The sequence below is a fragment of the Piliocolobus tephrosceles genome, chromosome 3 (genome assembly GCF_002776525.5).
Source record: "Piliocolobus tephrosceles isolate RC106 chromosome 3, ASM277652v3, whole genome shotgun sequence".
NCBI classification, from domain to species: Eukaryota; Metazoa; Chordata; class Mammalia; order Primates; family Cercopithecidae; genus Piliocolobus; species Piliocolobus tephrosceles.
In genome coordinates, this window is record NC_045436.1 from 22,872,208 (window position 1) to 22,889,053 (window position 16,846).

Genomic DNA, 16,846 nt, shown 5'->3' on the forward strand with positions numbered 1-16,846 from the left:
CAGATATCCAGGGACAAAGAGGTGGTAGCCGGAGAAAAAATTCACATTTGACAAGACATATGCTTGTATGTTTACTCTGCAGACCCCTGCAAGACCAAAAAAAGGGATCTAGGAGTATAAAAATAGATGAAGCCTTTAAAACCTGATAGGCCCATACAGCACAAAGTCTTCCTAAGACAGTTATCAATTTGGTAAGAAACTCCCTGTCCACTCTTATGTAACTTTCATTCATCCACATAAAAACTGGAGGTGGTCATAAAAAAGATGGAGGAGGAGAGTTAGAAGTAAAAATAGAGAAGGATTAAGGAAACATCATTTTCTCCTTACCTGACTTTGCACCAGCAAAATATCCAGCTACAGAAAGGAAGAATCACATTTGGAATCGTGATTATTATATAACATTAGACATTTTGCAATGCCAATTATTTTACATTTGTACCTGACAAGGACGATACAACTTTTTGTTACTAGAAGCTGAGATGAACAAATTATGGGACCTCCTGAGTCTTCTTCCAGAGATAGGAGAAAACCTTTACCAATAAACACATATTCACAGAGTATAAGAGAAAAAGAAAAAAGTGTGGTTTTAGATTATATCCTGTAAGCCTTATTTGTTCAATATATGCATATATGTGCATTATGTGATCAATATACTAGTTAATATAAAATGTGTGTGTGTGCCTATGGTTATATACATGTAGTGTGAAGCTCAAATGAGGTAGGTGGATTAGAGATAAAGATTGTGAGCTATTGGAATATTAGCTGAAACAGTAAAATTGAATTAGCACCCGTAAACAGTTGATGTAGACTAGAAAAAAATTAGCTGAGAAATGAACACTGAGAATGCCAATATTTAAGAACTAAGAAGTAAAAGAACATAGGAAGAAGACTGAAAAAGTGAATACATATGAGAATAGAATGTTGTAAAATGTCTTAAAAATTAAGTATTATCTTCTTATACAATCCCTGGTATAAATTTTTCAACACACTGCAATCTAGATTTAAACTCTAGAATCCTGGTATTGATTGTCAAACAACATCTAAGTTAAAAAAAAAAAAGTTCCTTTTATTACACTGCAAAATAAAGTATCAGTTTTTTCACACCTTTGTTAGAGTCTCATAACAGAATTAAGATTTTAGCTTAAATATTGAACATCTTTATGATAATTACTTGACTTTTGCAATATAGATAACTTACAAAGGTTTTGCTTAAAAAGGTTTTCTTTTATTTTCTGGTATAATATTTCTTATAAGATTTGAGAGTTACCTCCATTTAGAAAAATTATTACAAAAGTTTGTGGAAATAATCATAATGAATAGAGGAGATCCTTATAGAAACAATAATTTGAGAAGTAACTTTAATGAAGTCAAGGGATGGCGGAAACCTTAAGATGAAGCTATGCATGGTGGCTTATGACTGTAGTCCCAGAACTTTGGCAGGACAAGGCAGGCAAATCGCTTGAGGCCAGGAGTTCGAGACCAGCATGGGCAACACAGTGAGCCTATAAAAACACAGAAATAAAAAATAAAAAATTAGCCAGGCATGGTGGCATGTGCCTATAGTCTTATCCTTGGGAAGCTGAGGTGGGAAGACCACTTGAGCCCAGGAGGTTGAGGCTGCAGTGAGCCATGATTACACCACTACATCCCAGCCTGGGTGACAGAGCAAGACCCTGTCTCAAAAGCAAACAAACAAACAAGAAAGAAACCTCAACATGACTGCAGTTAGAGTCATATCTAGCAATCTGAATTCACTCTAAGAGTAATTTTTGCACAACTCTACAGTATGTTGTTTCTGAATTATTTAAAAGTTCATTTTAAGTAATATTCAGACTCCTAAAAACTGCTTGTGAATATTCTGTTATATCAATTTCCCAATAATATCATATTTCAATTGTATAAATTTAAATTTTCCCTTAGTTTTTTCCTTTCTTCTAATTTGATAGAATAGCAGATTTGATTGTATTAGATGGCTATTAGATAATATTTCATATGTAATTTCTTCACCATTATTATAATTATGTGAATTGTATGTTCCTGGAAATTGGACACAGAGTCTTTTAGGGAAAGAAAAGTTTTCATTGATATACTTACGAGGTCACATTGCAATTCAGACACAATATAGACACATTCAGAATAACATAATAGAAGAAATGAATATGGCATTTCATTCCATATTCCGTATGGAATATGGCATTTCATTCCATATTCCGTATGGAATATGGCATTTTTGGAAATACAGCAGATAGCATTGCATACTTTAAACATATATTGTATGTACTTTTTGTTCATTTGACATTCTACAGTATTATTTGTAGTATATGACTCACTAGTTCTAAAATCTTAAATGTGAAAAAGTAAGGATCAATAATAAATTATTACTGTTTATGTTTAACTTTCCTTATATAACATTATCTTCATGGTAGTTTAAAGACTGACTATAAAATAAAATGAGATTATTTATAACAATCCATAAATATACAGATTTTGCATGATTTTCTTCAAAATTTTTGGTTTTATGGAATTTATTTTGAGGCAATTTTGACTGAATATTCTTCACTGCAATTTTACCAAGCATGCTAAGAACTATAAAAATGTGGTCTATATTTAGGTAAAATATAAGTCCTGAAAATATTACCAGAAATAACAGTGGTTATGGGATAAAGAATTTAAAACAGCTAATATAAATAATTTTATGATGTACCATGTAAACATCCTTGACAGTTTAAATACATTGTTTTGTTTTTGTCAATATAGTGTGAAACAAAAGTATATTTAAACTTCCAATAATTTTTTTCACTCTATTTGAGCAAAGCTTATTCCACAATTCATATATCAATATAAAAGAATATTTCTAAATATATGATGTGCACAGGTATTTAATGACATGACACATTAGAACTCGGAGTTTATCTTTTATATTAAAAATAAATGAAATTCATGTAAGTCTGCATGCTTGGTAAAAAGTCAATTTGATGAAATGTAATAATAATGGTTTGGTGGAGGATGTCTACCTAACTTAGATTCAGGTCATTGGACTGTGTTCTGCCACTACCTTGCTTTGTTTGTTATTAATATACCTAGGCCTTAATGTACACATCTAGATAATATGGGGATTCTTCAAAATAATCTATTTACCTTGAAATTCAAAGATAGAGCAAGCTTATATTTTGGTTATAGTTTGAATATCTCAATAAATAAAATTGTGTTACAAGAGTCATCAGGATCATGAAGCAATAAATGCTGAGAAGAATGTTAGCTATTAAATGATTGCAGTATTGTAAATTATATGTATACCTTTCAAATATGATTATTTTGATGCTACAAATATAAAATGAAATAAGTTTTGGGAAAAATTTTCTTATTCTGAACTTTTTAGACAGTAGCTACTATTTGGTGACTTTGAGAGCTCTTGACTAGTGCTATCATTTCATCACTATATAATACAATACAAATATAATATAATATTATATTTATATAATCTATCATACAATCACTATGTATAATATATTATATATAGCATTGTATACATTGTATTATATGATAAATATTTATACACAAAATCAATAGACATGAAAAGTAAACTGAATTTCTAACCTGAAATCTCATTCTTGTCACCACAATGAAAATTAGACTTTTCTGATGTCTAATTTGTCTTATGTAAACATATCCATTCCAGCTTTTGTGATTAAATATTCCATTAGTTTACTCTTAACCAGTCTGTATTTTTATATCTAAAATGGGTCGCTTAGAGGCAGCATAGCATTGAGTTTGATATTTTTGTCTGGTCTGACAGTCTCTACCTTTTTATGTAAGGGTTAGACCATATTAATTTAATGATTGTCAATACGGTTGTGTTTAGAACTTTCATCTTGTTATTATTTTATTTTCTTGCTATTATTTTCTTTTTCTTTTTCTTTCATCTTGCCTTATTTTCAATTAGACCTATCAGTTTTATATCTTTTCATGATTCACATTTCAGCTCCACAATTGGTTTAGATGGGAGGCAAAAAATTACTTCTCAAAGATGCTCATATTCTAATCTCTGGACCTGTTATATTACATGGCAAATGGAACTAAGATTGCAGATGGAATTAAACTTATGAATCACCTGACTTTTAAATAAGGAGATTATCCTGGATTATCCACATAGGCCCTATCTAATCGCATACATTCTTAAAAGTGGACATCTTTTCCCACCTGTATTAAAAAAGAAATGAGATGGTAAAGGAACTGGAAGAAATGGTTGAAGATGAGGTAAGAGACCACACGCCTAGAAATATGGATGGTGGCTAGGTGGAAATTGTCCTCCAGTGGTAGCCATCAAGGAAATAGGGGCCCCAATACTCTAACTTCAAAGAACTAAATCTTACCAATAACCCACTGAACAAAGAAACATTCTTTGCCACGGCCCCAAAAAAGGAACTGCAGATACTTTGATTTTAGTATTTTGAGATCTGTGTTGGACTTTTAGCTTACAGAATTATGAAATAATGAATTAATGTTAAGGTATTAAATTTCTTGGTCATCTGTTACAGCAACAATAACAAACTAACATAGTTAATTAACTATATTTTCCTTTTTGGTTTTTGCCCTAGGGTTTATAGTGTACATTATTAACTTATCACAATGTACCTTCAAATAATATTGTAGCACTTCACATATGCTGTAAGAAATTTGCCAGAATTCACTTCGCTCCCTACCCCAGCACGTTTTGTGCTATTAGTTTCATTCATTTTAATTCTACGTATGTCGTACACTCCACAGTACTTTGTTATAGTTTTTGCTCTAAACAACTCATTAGCTTTTAAAGTGATTAAAATGAAGTGAAAAAAGTTTTCTATGTTTACCTATATATGTAGCATTTCTGGCCCTCTTCATTTCTAGATGTAGATTCAAATTTCCATGTGGTATTATTACATTCTCTGTCAAGAAATTATTTTAACAACTCTTGAAATCTTTCAGCTTTACATTGTGTTTAGAAGGTCTTTCTTTTAGTTTAATTTTTGAAAGCTAATTTTGCTAGGTATAGCTTTTTTCTTTGTTTAAGCACTTTAGAAATATTCCATTGTCTTCTGGGCTTCATAGCCTCTGAAGAGAAGCTTGCTGCCATTCTCATCTTTGTTTCTCTGTACAAAATTTCTCCTGTTTCGGTATTTGTTCTGGCTATTTGTAAAGTTTTGTTTTTCTTTTTGATGCTGGCTTTCACCAATTTGTTTATGGTATGCTTTAGTTTCATTTTCTTTCTTTCTGCTACTTGATGTTAATTGTACTTTGTGTATCTGTGCATTTGTAATAGTTTTCAAATTCAAAAAGTTGTAAGTCATTATTTCTTCATATAATTTTCTGAACCCCCACACTTTGAGTATTCTTCTGAGACCCCAATGTCTTATATGTAAAGGCAAGTGACATAGTCCCACAGTTCAATAAGGCTCATGGTTGGTTTTTCTTTATCATATTCTTTTTCCTATGTGCTTTATTTTGGATAATGTCTTTCACATATCTTCAGTTCCAAGGATTTTTTTTCTTCTGCAATGTCCAATGTGCTTTTAATACCATCCAGCATGGGTTTTGTTTCATTTACTGCATGTTTCATTTCTAGACATTCTAGTTAGAATGTTGCATATAGTCTCCAGACAGAAAACCCTAATTGGAAAATCCCTAACTCATGCTATTCTGCTCAGTTTCTCTGGGCAGTTCCTTCAACCTACAAAACCCTGTAGCACATATCTCATCTACTTTTGCATCCTCCAAACTGAGTCTGACCTTTCAGAATTGGTTGAATCCCAGAGAAGTTTTTGTTTTTCATCTGTTTGGCTGTACCCAACTCTCTTTCCCCAGTGCTCTTTTCCTGCCAGACATAAGATAGATAACAGATACTGATTTTGGAATGAGGTGGTCATTTCTCTATGCAGACCCTTGTATACTTTGGATCAAGGGCACGCCAGAAATCTCATACCAAGGTTGCTTTATTCATGTAATCCTTGAGCATTTGGCAACTTCTGGTAATAAGAGTAATTTAAACCAATATCTCAAAATATGCTGTTTTAAAAATTTGCTTCAAGGTAATAGGGACATAATCTACATTTTTAACCTTACATTTCCAGAACCAAGGTAAGTGCTTGCACAGTAAATAGGAAATAAGGCATTCATATTTACTGTTTGTTTGAGTAGGATAGCTCTGTTTTGATTCTATAAACAATTTTACAAAGAGAATTTAAACAACATCAAAAAAACTAAACACTGCAATTCTTTCTCTAAACTTTTATGAAAATGCCAGAAATACCTCTTTCACCTACGTATTCCCATTTTCTAATATGGTGATTCACAGATAGCATTAAACATCTTCTGAAAAATAATAAAACACATTCCCAAAAGTTTGTGAAATTGTAAATTTTTCAAGCCCCCAAATCTCCAATTTAATTTTTAATCCTAAGTATTTATATTTTGATTTCTATTATTTTTATAATTGAAAGTATAACAAGAAAAAAACTATCAAAATAGATTTTGTATTACTAGAACATAAAATTAGCTACAAAATCTGAGAGAATTGCACTCATGAATCTTTAAATTACTCTTCAAATCCTGTTGTTGAAGATTATATCTTTTTGATACTGTTTTCATAAGTCCCCATGTCTCCAATACATCCTCTCTTCCATGCAAGTAACTGAGTTATTAGTTTACTTTCACTTGTAATGAGTAGGAAAGAGAAAATTAAACAACAACTAGATGAGCAACATACAAATTAGAGCTCACTGAATCCCTAAAAATAAGAATTGTTTAAAGCAAAGTTTTAAAATAGTTCAAAACACTGGCATTGCATCTGATGCTATTTAGGACACTGAGGTTAGTGAGGTCTGCAGCTTACCAGGGGTTACCCATGTGGAATAGTGTGTAGCTTGAATACAAACCCAGTTCCGTCATCTCTCTATACCTGCTCTATCCAGTGCACCATCTGGCCTCCCATAACAACACATTTGCATTTGTAAAATTTCCTCGAGGGAAGCAGGAGACCAAGTAGCTGTGTAAATTACGTGATGACTATTCTTTCTCTGGTCAACAGGTTTATGTGAAATAGCGGAGTGACCAACATATAGGGCATTATTAAAGTTATTACTCATTTTGTGTAAAGTATGCTTTAAAGATATTATTTTCAGTTCTGTGAATAATATATATTTTATTTTTTGTTTACAGGATATTTTAAAATAATATTTACATATATCTAATGAGATGTTTATCATGATATACTGTTTATTTAAAGACATTTGATCAGTAAAGTAATATAAATAATATATAATTATAATGGTAACTGCCACTGAATGAATGACTAATTAGTACCAGATGCTTTCTGATTAATTAATTCTCACAACTATCCTGAAATGTAGAAACTACTATATCCACTTTAATTTGAAACAAATTACTCATGATGAATTTAATGCTCTACTTCTCTGACTATTCATTAGATATCCTACACTAGCTACCTGCTATGTTGACTTATTTTGCTTTCTGCTAATGGTGTCTTTCATATCTAACTAGTCATTTTCCCTCTTTGCCTTTAGGATTTGATACCAGTATCTTGCCAATTTGCAAGGACTCACTTGGCTGGATGTTTAACAGACTTGATACAAACTATGACCTGCTATTAGACCAGTCAGAGCTCAGAAGCATTTACCTTGATAAGAATGAACAGTGTACCAAGGCATTCTTCAATTCTTGTGACACATACAAGGACAGTTTAATATCTAACAATGAATGGTGCTACTGCTTCCAGAGACAACAAGGTAAAAGATGAGACCCCCACAGATGCAAATAGTTGACCTGCATGTCAAATTTTACTTATTTTTTACGATAATAAAACAGTACACTATGCTAATTCATTTTATATACGTTTTTGTAATTCAAGTGTTTAATAAAAGAGCAAATAAGCAGCTTGTTGAGCAAACAACTCTGCCAGAGATGCAACACATGCTAAATAAGATGAAAAATAGTAATTAATATTTTATATTAATGCACTGCATTATAGTTTCCATTATGAGCCACCAAGAAGCACATAGAGATATAAGAACATAGATATTAAAAGTAATCATTAAAATTAATTTGCTATCTGCTTTGCCCACAATGTAAAATAATGAGTTTTTTATCACTATACTGTGGAGTTTTAATGTTCTATTTTGTGATCGTATTAAATGAGTTGAGTGAACCAGAGCATTCACAATAAAGTTATTTTTACTCCTGTGATTTTAAAATGATTTAGTCTTTCAAACTTTTCGAAATAGCTTAGCTTTTATAAAATTCACTAGCAGAAAAAGTGTCTCTTAATACTAAGCAGGAGGCCAGGCAAGTGAAAAGTTGAAATGATACCAATTCTTTCTGCACCTTTGTGTATTAGGAAATGTAAACATAATGTAAAATTGGAGTCACGCTTATGGAATCAATTGATAGTTCATATTAAATATGTATGGGGAAAGAAACAAGAAACTCACATTATTATAAAGTTTTGAGAAACTAAAGAAACAATGGTAAGTGTAATGTTGATGTTAATTTAGGAAAATACCCTGGGAATTAATGTGGTAAATCCTGCTATTGTCAATGTTTTTTTAAATTCTTAACACCTAAGAGAAAGAACAAGATACTTTACTATATCAATGATTCTCAGTCTTCGATATGGAAAACCAGCACATTATATGGGGTATTTTATTATCTCAATTACTTTTTCATATTTAGTAATAGTTCAGTAATTAGGGATGAAATGAATATGTATAAATTGATTAGTGGTAAGTCAACAGAAGCTTTAGTTGAGTACAGTAACTTAACTGTTTATGAACCACTCTAAAAAAAGTTTAAAAAATACATTTACTATATTAAAATATGTATTACACACACAAACACACATTGTTGGCTATATTACATATGTGCTTTCAAGTTAAATACTCTTAAAAGCCTACATCCTAGTATTAATGATAAGTGTGCATTTAAATAATTTAAATAATAAAAAGTAGTAAATCCAGCTAAGCTGCCAGAAAAATACATGTAGTCATGTACTCTTTTCTTATGATGACAAATGTTATTTTAGTTTTTTATTTTTATTTTTTGGTGTTATGATAGCATATTTTTGGTGTCTATACACAAACATTTAAAATATTCTGAATAACTCTGAATGCTTCGTCTACAGAAATAGATAAATACTTTTATCTTAGAATATTCTTGGGGTTTGTAGCAATATTTGTAGGATTGATTAAAGGTATCCATAGCAAAATTTTACTTTATTTATGTTTCATTTAAAGAGCAGCATTCTCCCAAAGTGTTAATTTTTGTATAGCCATAAGAAGATTTGTACTCTGATTCATTTAGTGCATAGCAGAAATAGTTTAATAAATGGTACCTAAGCTAGTAAAAGAGCTTCTACAACTTCTCTAACACTGAGAATGGTTTGGGTAAACTCTTAGCCAACATTTCATTACTTTAATTGCTAGAAGTTAAAAAGTTCTCAGGGTAACTGAGAAGGCATGCTAGTGATATGATACAACTTCATTTTTATGTATTCTTTTAGTTCAATAAGTAATTTTATTAAAAAGTAGCCATTAATTTATATGGTGATTTTTTCAAATATTCCATCTTAGAATGTTTTCCTGAAATTCTTATTTACTGTAGTGATAGATAGATAGATAGATAGATAGATAGATAGATAGATAGATACTCTATATAGCTGCTATATAGAGAGTGCTCTTTCTCTCAAAAATAGTATGGAATGAGAGGTTATTTAATCTAGGTTTACTTAGAATTGTAATGAAGACTAGAGTTGCATAATATGGAAAATAATGGTGTTTTTCTAAAAAATAACTTTCACATTATAAAATTAAAGTTAACTTTGAAAGTTTAATAAATGAGGTTAAAAATTTCAGCTGGGCACAGTGGCTCGTGCCTGTAATCCTACACTTTGGGAGGCCAAGGTGGGTGGATTGCATAAGCTCAGGAGTCCGAGACCATTGTGTGCAACGTGGTAAGATCCTGTCTCTACAAAAAATACAAGAACTAGCCAGGAGTGGTGGTACACGCCTGTAGTCCTAGCTACTTGGAGATCTGAGGCAGGAGGGCGAGGTTGGAGGCTGCAGTGAGCTGAGATGGCACCTCTACCCTAAAGCCTGGGCAACAGAGTAACAGAGTGAGACCCTACCTCAACAACAACAACAACAACAACAACAACAACGAAAGGAACGTACAATTTCAAGCCAGTGAAATACTTGGAGTTTTCCAAGAGAAAAAACTGTTTTAATTTTGATTAAGAAACAAGTTGTTTCGATGGCTAATTTTCTAAAATCATGACAATCAAGAAATACAAAATGAACATGATTGTAATTTGTAGAATTCTTTATTCTTAGTAATCCTGAAAAAGTGAGTAGGAGGAATATTAATTTGGGATTTTATCTACCTTACGTGTTACGGATGTACTTTCATAAAAATATGTCTACTTTTACTTACTCTAAAAAGTAAATCATTTATTAGTTGCTATTCCATTGAAAATGCTGTTGTGTAAGATAAAGGAATGATAAAGAAAACTAACATTTATTTATTCAGCTCCACCTAGTCTTTCATGTACATACAATTATTACTCAAATAGCCCTGTGAAAGTATAAATATTCCCATTTTATGGCTGAGGACTGAAGTTTATTCATATTCAATAACTTCACATTATAAAATGAGTAAATGAATAAACTAGTATTTAAAATGAAACTCCTTGATTTCTGTCTTCAAATATTTTTAATTCTGCTTTCAGAAATAGCAAGGTAATTATATATAAAATGCCATAGAATCATCAGAGCAACTTATTGGAAAGTCTTATTCAGTATGAATAACATCAACAAGTCATTTTCTAATAACTAGTTTACGAGTGTTTTTTCTTAAGAATGAAATGAAAATTAATGACATTATTGGAGGTTATGTATACATTTAATTAACAGGAAAAGATATCAAAGTGTAGTGCATGGGGGATTAATTCATTTGTTTTAAAACGTATGGTTTTCCTATTAAATGAAATAAATATGGAGGATTTGGAATTATGAATATTTGAAATTTCTATGAATGAAACGAACCTCATACAGTTTTAAAAGTATAACCATTCTATGAGAGGCTGCATGACCAATAATGTATTGAGAAGAAAAGTGAATAAGGGCAGTGGCTTACTTGAAAAACTGCTAGAGGGCTGCCTTGTTGTAAAACTTCAGGGCACCATCGATGGTGCAATTCAGGTAGATGGTACCCTGTTGGAGTTGTGCAGTACACAGCCTGTGCAGCCATACGCTGCCAACTGAAAGATTCATTCACAAATCTCCATAATGCCCACTTTCTTTTCAGTTTTGACTCTATATTATCTATATATATTTGACAGCCAAAAACAAATATTTCTTAGAAATGACTACTTTCAAGTATAGAAAACATGCTTTGTATTGTAGTAACTGTTGGAAACATATAAGTATTTTAAATGTATTTATTCTAATTACATTTTATTTAGTTCAAAATTTCATGGGTAAATAAAAATGCATTGTTACTGTTGTATTGAGAATTACCAATTCCTAATATGATGACTCCAGTGTAGGGGTTTGGGTTTTAAAATTCAGAATGCAGAACAATGAACAATTTTATATTCAAAACAAATAACATCTGGAAATTTAACTTCTACTTTTTTTTCATCTTTTCCCATATTAGTTTAGAACAGTTAATAAAATATTCTGATTAAAGTTTATATTTTATTAATTTGTGATTCTCATACAGTTTTTAAGCACATAAAATAAGAATTTAGCATAAACTTGAAACACTCGTTGGTAGTAAACACATTGGGGGAATACATCTTATGAGACGAATCCATGTGTATAACCTAAGCTGACCTATTAGTCCATACCCTATGTAGACCTAATAGTCTGATTCTGTCCAAACTTTACTGCAATTAGTTAGGTTACAATTCTTTTACCTAGATCAGTTCTTTGCAAGTGAGTTTAAATGATAGATGAAGTCTTAATTAAATACTCTAAGAATACATAAAGGCCAGAATTACAGAGCTGGCTTATAAATAATAAGAAACCAGTCTAAAACTAAATATTATATGTACTTGAACAATCCAATCAGTCATGATTTTCTTGAAATTCTAAAATGTTCCCTTACACAGAGCTTGTAACACTGGTAGTCAGGATTATTCTCTGAGTTTACTAATCAAAATTCCAATCAAATGTACTTGGATTTTCACGTATAGACTCAAATGCACCAGGAAGTTCAAGTAAACATTAGAAATACTATTTCTGCTTTACAATAACTAGCCAATTACAACTAGATGAACTGTTTTCAATATAATATTGAAACTTAAGCTGGACTCTTTGCTCTTAGTTCTTAGATGTCATATTTGGAGAGCTATGACATTTTAAATGTCTATATAAAAAACTATGCAATTTGATTCCTAATTCTTTAATATAAGAGACTCAGAAGATTATTAGGACTAACAAAGGGATCAATTGGATCAATTTCAAAATGAAATAGAGCAATATGGTAATTATACAAGATTTTCAAACATGTTTCTTTTTCTTTATGTTTTATTTTATTTTGTTATTTTTATTTTATTTTTTATTATACTTTAAGTTCTAGGGTACATGTGCACAACATGTAGGTTTGTTACATATGTATACATGTGCAATGTTGGTGTGCTGTACCCATTAACTCTTCATTTACATTAGGTATTTCTCCCAGTGCTATCTGTCCCCACTCCATCCACCCCACGACAGACCCTAGTGTGTGATGTTCCCCACCTTGTGTCCAAGTGTTCTCATTGTTCAATTCCCACCAATGAGTGAGAACATGCGGTCTTTGGTTTTCTGTCCTTGTGATAGTTTGCTCAGAATGATGGTTTCCAGCTTCATCCGTGTCCCTACAAAGGACATGAACTCATCCTTTTTTATGGCTGCATAGTATTCCATGGTGTATATGTTCCACATTTTCTTAATCCAGTCTATCATTGATGGATATTTGGGCAGTTCCAAGTCTTTACTATTGTGAATAGTGCTGCAATAAACATATGTGTGCATGTATCTTTATAGCAACATGATTTATAATCCTTTGTGTATGTACCCAGTAATAAGATGGCTGGGTCAAATGGTATTTCTAGTTCTAGATCCTTGAGGAATCACCACACTGTCTTCCATAATGGTTGAACTAGTTTACAGTCCCACCAAGAGTGTAAAAGTGTTCCTATTTCTCCACATCATCTCCAGCACTTGTTTCCTGACTTTTTAATGATCACTAGTCTAACTGGTGTGAGATGGTATCTCATTGTGGTTTTGATTTGCATTTCTCTGATGGATAGTGATGATGAGCATTTTTTAATGTGTCTGTTGGCTGCATAAATGTCTTCTTTTGAGAAGTGTCTGTTCATATCCTTCACCCACTTTTTGATGGGGTTGTTTGATTTTATCTTGTAAATTTGTTTAAGTTCTTTGTGGATTTGGATGTTAGCCCTTTGTCAGATGGGTAGATTGTAAAAATGTTTTCCCATTCTGTAGGTTGCCTGATCACTCTGATGGTAGTTTCTTTTGCTGTGAAAAAGCTCTGTAGTTTAATTTGATCCCATTTGTCAATTCTGGCTTTTGTTGCCATTGCTTTTGGTGTTTTAGTCATGAAGTCCTTGCCCATGCGTATGTCCTGACTGGTATTGCCTAGGTTTTCTTCTAGGGTTTTTATGGTTTTAAGTATTTAATCCACCTTGAAATAATTTTTATGTAAGGTGTAAGGAAGGGATCCAATTTCAGCTTTCTACATATGGCTAGCCAGTTTTCCCAGCACCAGTTATTAAACAGGGAATCCTTTCCTTATTTCTTGTTTTTTTACAGGTTTGTCAAAGATCAGATGGTTGTAGATGTGTGGTATTATTTCTGAGGGCTCTGTTCTGTTCCATTGGTCTGTATCTCTGTTTTGATACCATTACCATGCTGTTTTGGTTACTGTAGCCTGGTAGTATAGTTTGAAGTCAGGTAGCATGATGCCTCCAGCTTTGTTCTTTTGGCTTAGGATTGCCTTGGCAATGCGAGCTCTTTTTTGGTTTCATATGAGCTTTAAAGTAGTATTGTTCCAACTCTGTGAAGAAAGTCATTGCTAACTTGATGGGGATGACATTGAATCTGTAAATTACCTTGGGCAGTATGGCCATTTTCACAATATTGATTCTCCCTATCCATGAGCGTGGAATGTTCTTCCATTTGTTTGTGTCCCTCTTTTATTTCGTAGAGCAATGGTTTGTAGTGCTCCTTGAAGAGGTCTTTCACATCCCTTGTAAGTTGGATTCTTAGGTATTTTATTCTTTTTGAAACAATTGTGAATGGGAGTTCACTCATGATTTGACTCTCTGTTTGTCTGTTATTGGTGTATAAGAATGCTTGTTATTTTTCCACATTGATTTTGTATCCTGAGATTTTGCTGAAGTTGCTTATCAGCTTAAGGGGATTTTGGGCTGAGATGATTGGGTTTTCTAAAAATACAATCATGTCATCTGCAAACAGAGATAATTTGACTTCCTCTTTTCCTAACTGAATACCCTTTATTTCTTTCTCGTGCCTGATTGCCCTGACCAGAACTTCCAATACTATGTTGAATAGGAGTAGGGCATCCTTATCTTATGCCAGTTTTCAAAGGGAGTGCTTCCAGTTTTTGCCCATTCAGTATGATATTGGCTGTGGGTTTGTCATAAATAGCTCTTATTATTTTGAGATTTGTCCCATCAATAGCTAGTTTATTGAGAGTTTTTAACATGAAAGGCTGTTGAATTTTGTCAAAGGCCTTTTCTGCATCTATTGAGAGAATCATGTGGTTTTTGTCTTTGGTTCTGTTTATGTGATGGATTACATTTATTGATTTGCATATGTTGAACCAGCCTTGCATCCCAGGGATGAAACCAACTTGATCTTGGTGGATAAGCTTTTTGATGTGCTGCTGGATTCGGTTTGCCAGTATTTTATTGAGGATTTTTGCATCGATGTTCATCAGGTATTTTGATCTAAAATTCTGTTTTTTTGTTGTGTCTCTGTCAGGCTTTAGTATCAGGATGATGCTGGCCTGATAAAATGAATTAGGGAGGATTCCCTCTTTTTCTATTGATTGGAATAGTTTCAGAAGGAATGGTACCAGCTCCTCTTCAGTCCTCTGGTAGAATTTGTCTGTGAATCCATCTGGTTCTATACTTTTTTTCGTTGGTGGGCTATTAATTATTGCCTCAATTTCAGAGCCTGTTATTGGTCTATTCAGGGATTCAACTTCTTCTTGATTTAGTCAAGAAGGGAGGGTGTATGTGTCCAGGAATTAATCCATTTTTTCTAGATTTTCTTTTTTTTTTTTTTGAGATGGAGTCTCACTCTGTCACCCAGTCTGGAGTGCAGTCACAGAATCTCGGCTCACTGCAAGCTCCGCCTCCCGGGCTCACGCTATTCTTCTGCTTCAGCCTCCAGACTAGCTGGGACTCAGTCGCCCACCACCGTGCCCGACCAATTTTTTCCATTTTTTGTAGAGATAGGGTTTCACCGTGTTAGCCAGGATGGTCTCGATCTCCTGACCTCGTGATCCACCCACCTTGGCCTCCCAAAGTGCTGAGATTACAGGCATGAGCCACTGCACCCAGCCTAGATTTTCTATTTTATTTGCGTAGAGGTGTTTATAATATTATCTGATGGTAGTTTGTATTTCTGTGGAATTGGTGGTGATATCCCCTTTATCATTTTTTATTGCATCTATTTGATTCTTCTCTCTTTTCTTCTTTATTAGTCTTGCTAGCAGTCTATCTATTTTGTTGATCTTTTCAAAAAACCAGCTCCTGGATTCATTGGTTTTTTAAAGGATTTTTTGTGTCTCTATCTCCTTCAGTTCTGCTCTAATCTTAGTTATTTCTTGCCTTCTGTTAGCTTTTGAATGTGTTTGCTCTTGCTTCTCGAGTTCTTCTAATTGTGATGTTAGGGTGTCAATTTTAGATCTTTCCTGCTTTCTCTTGTGGGCATTTAGTGCTATAAATTTCCCTCTACACACTGCTTTAAATGTCTTCCAGAGATTCTGGTATGTTGTGTCTTTGTTCTCATTGGTATCGAAGAACATCTTTACTTCTTCCTTCATTTTGTTATGTACCCACTGGTCATTCAGGAGCAGGTTGTTCAGTTTCCATGTAGTTGTGCAGTTTTGAGTGAGTTTCTTAATCCTGAGTTCTAATTTGATTGCACTGTGGTCTGAGAGACATTTTGTTATGATCTCTGTTCTTTTACATTTGCTGAGGAGTGCTTTACTTCCAACTATGTGGTCAATTTTGGAATAAGTGTGATGTGATGCTGAGAAGAATGCATATTCTGTTGATTTGGGGTGGAGAGTTCTGTAGATATCTATTAGATCCACTTGGTGAAGAGCTGAGTTCAAGTCCTGGGTATCCTTGTTAAGTTTCTGTGTCATTGATGTGTCTATTGTTGACAGTGACGTGTTAAAGTCTCCCATTATTATTGTATGTGAGTCAAAGTCTCTTTGTAGGTTTCTAAGACTTGCTTTATGAATCTGGGTGCTCCTGTATTGGGTGCATATATACTTAGGATAGTTAGCTCTTCTTGTTGAATTGATCCCTTTTACCATTATGTGATGGCCTTCTTTGTCTCTTTTGATCTTTGTTGGTTTAAAGTCTGTTTTATCAGAGACTAGGATTGCAACCCCTGCATTTTTTTGTTTTGTTTTGTTTTCCATTTGCTTGGTAGGTCTTCCTTCCTCCCTTTATTTTGAGCCTATATGTGTCTCTGCACATGAGATGGGTCTCCTGAATACAGCACACTGATGGGTCTTTACTGTTTAT

General features: G+C 32.9%; 1 protein-coding gene across 8 annotated transcripts in view; it reads left to right on the top strand.

The window, feature by feature from the left end:
- SPOCK3 (SPARC (osteonectin), cwcv and kazal like domains proteoglycan 3) overlaps positions 1–16,846 on the top strand; it is a 483,863-nt gene that overhangs the window by 455,195 nt on the left and 11,822 nt on the right. For all 8 annotated transcript variants that reach the window (XM_023228615.2, XM_023228604.2, XM_023228623.2 and 5 more), the window contains one exon: positions 7,560–7,781. In XM_023228615.2, coding sequence (XP_023084383.2) covers positions 7,560–7,781 — 222 coding nt within the window. The remainder of the gene's footprint in view (positions 1–7,559; positions 7,782–16,846) is intronic.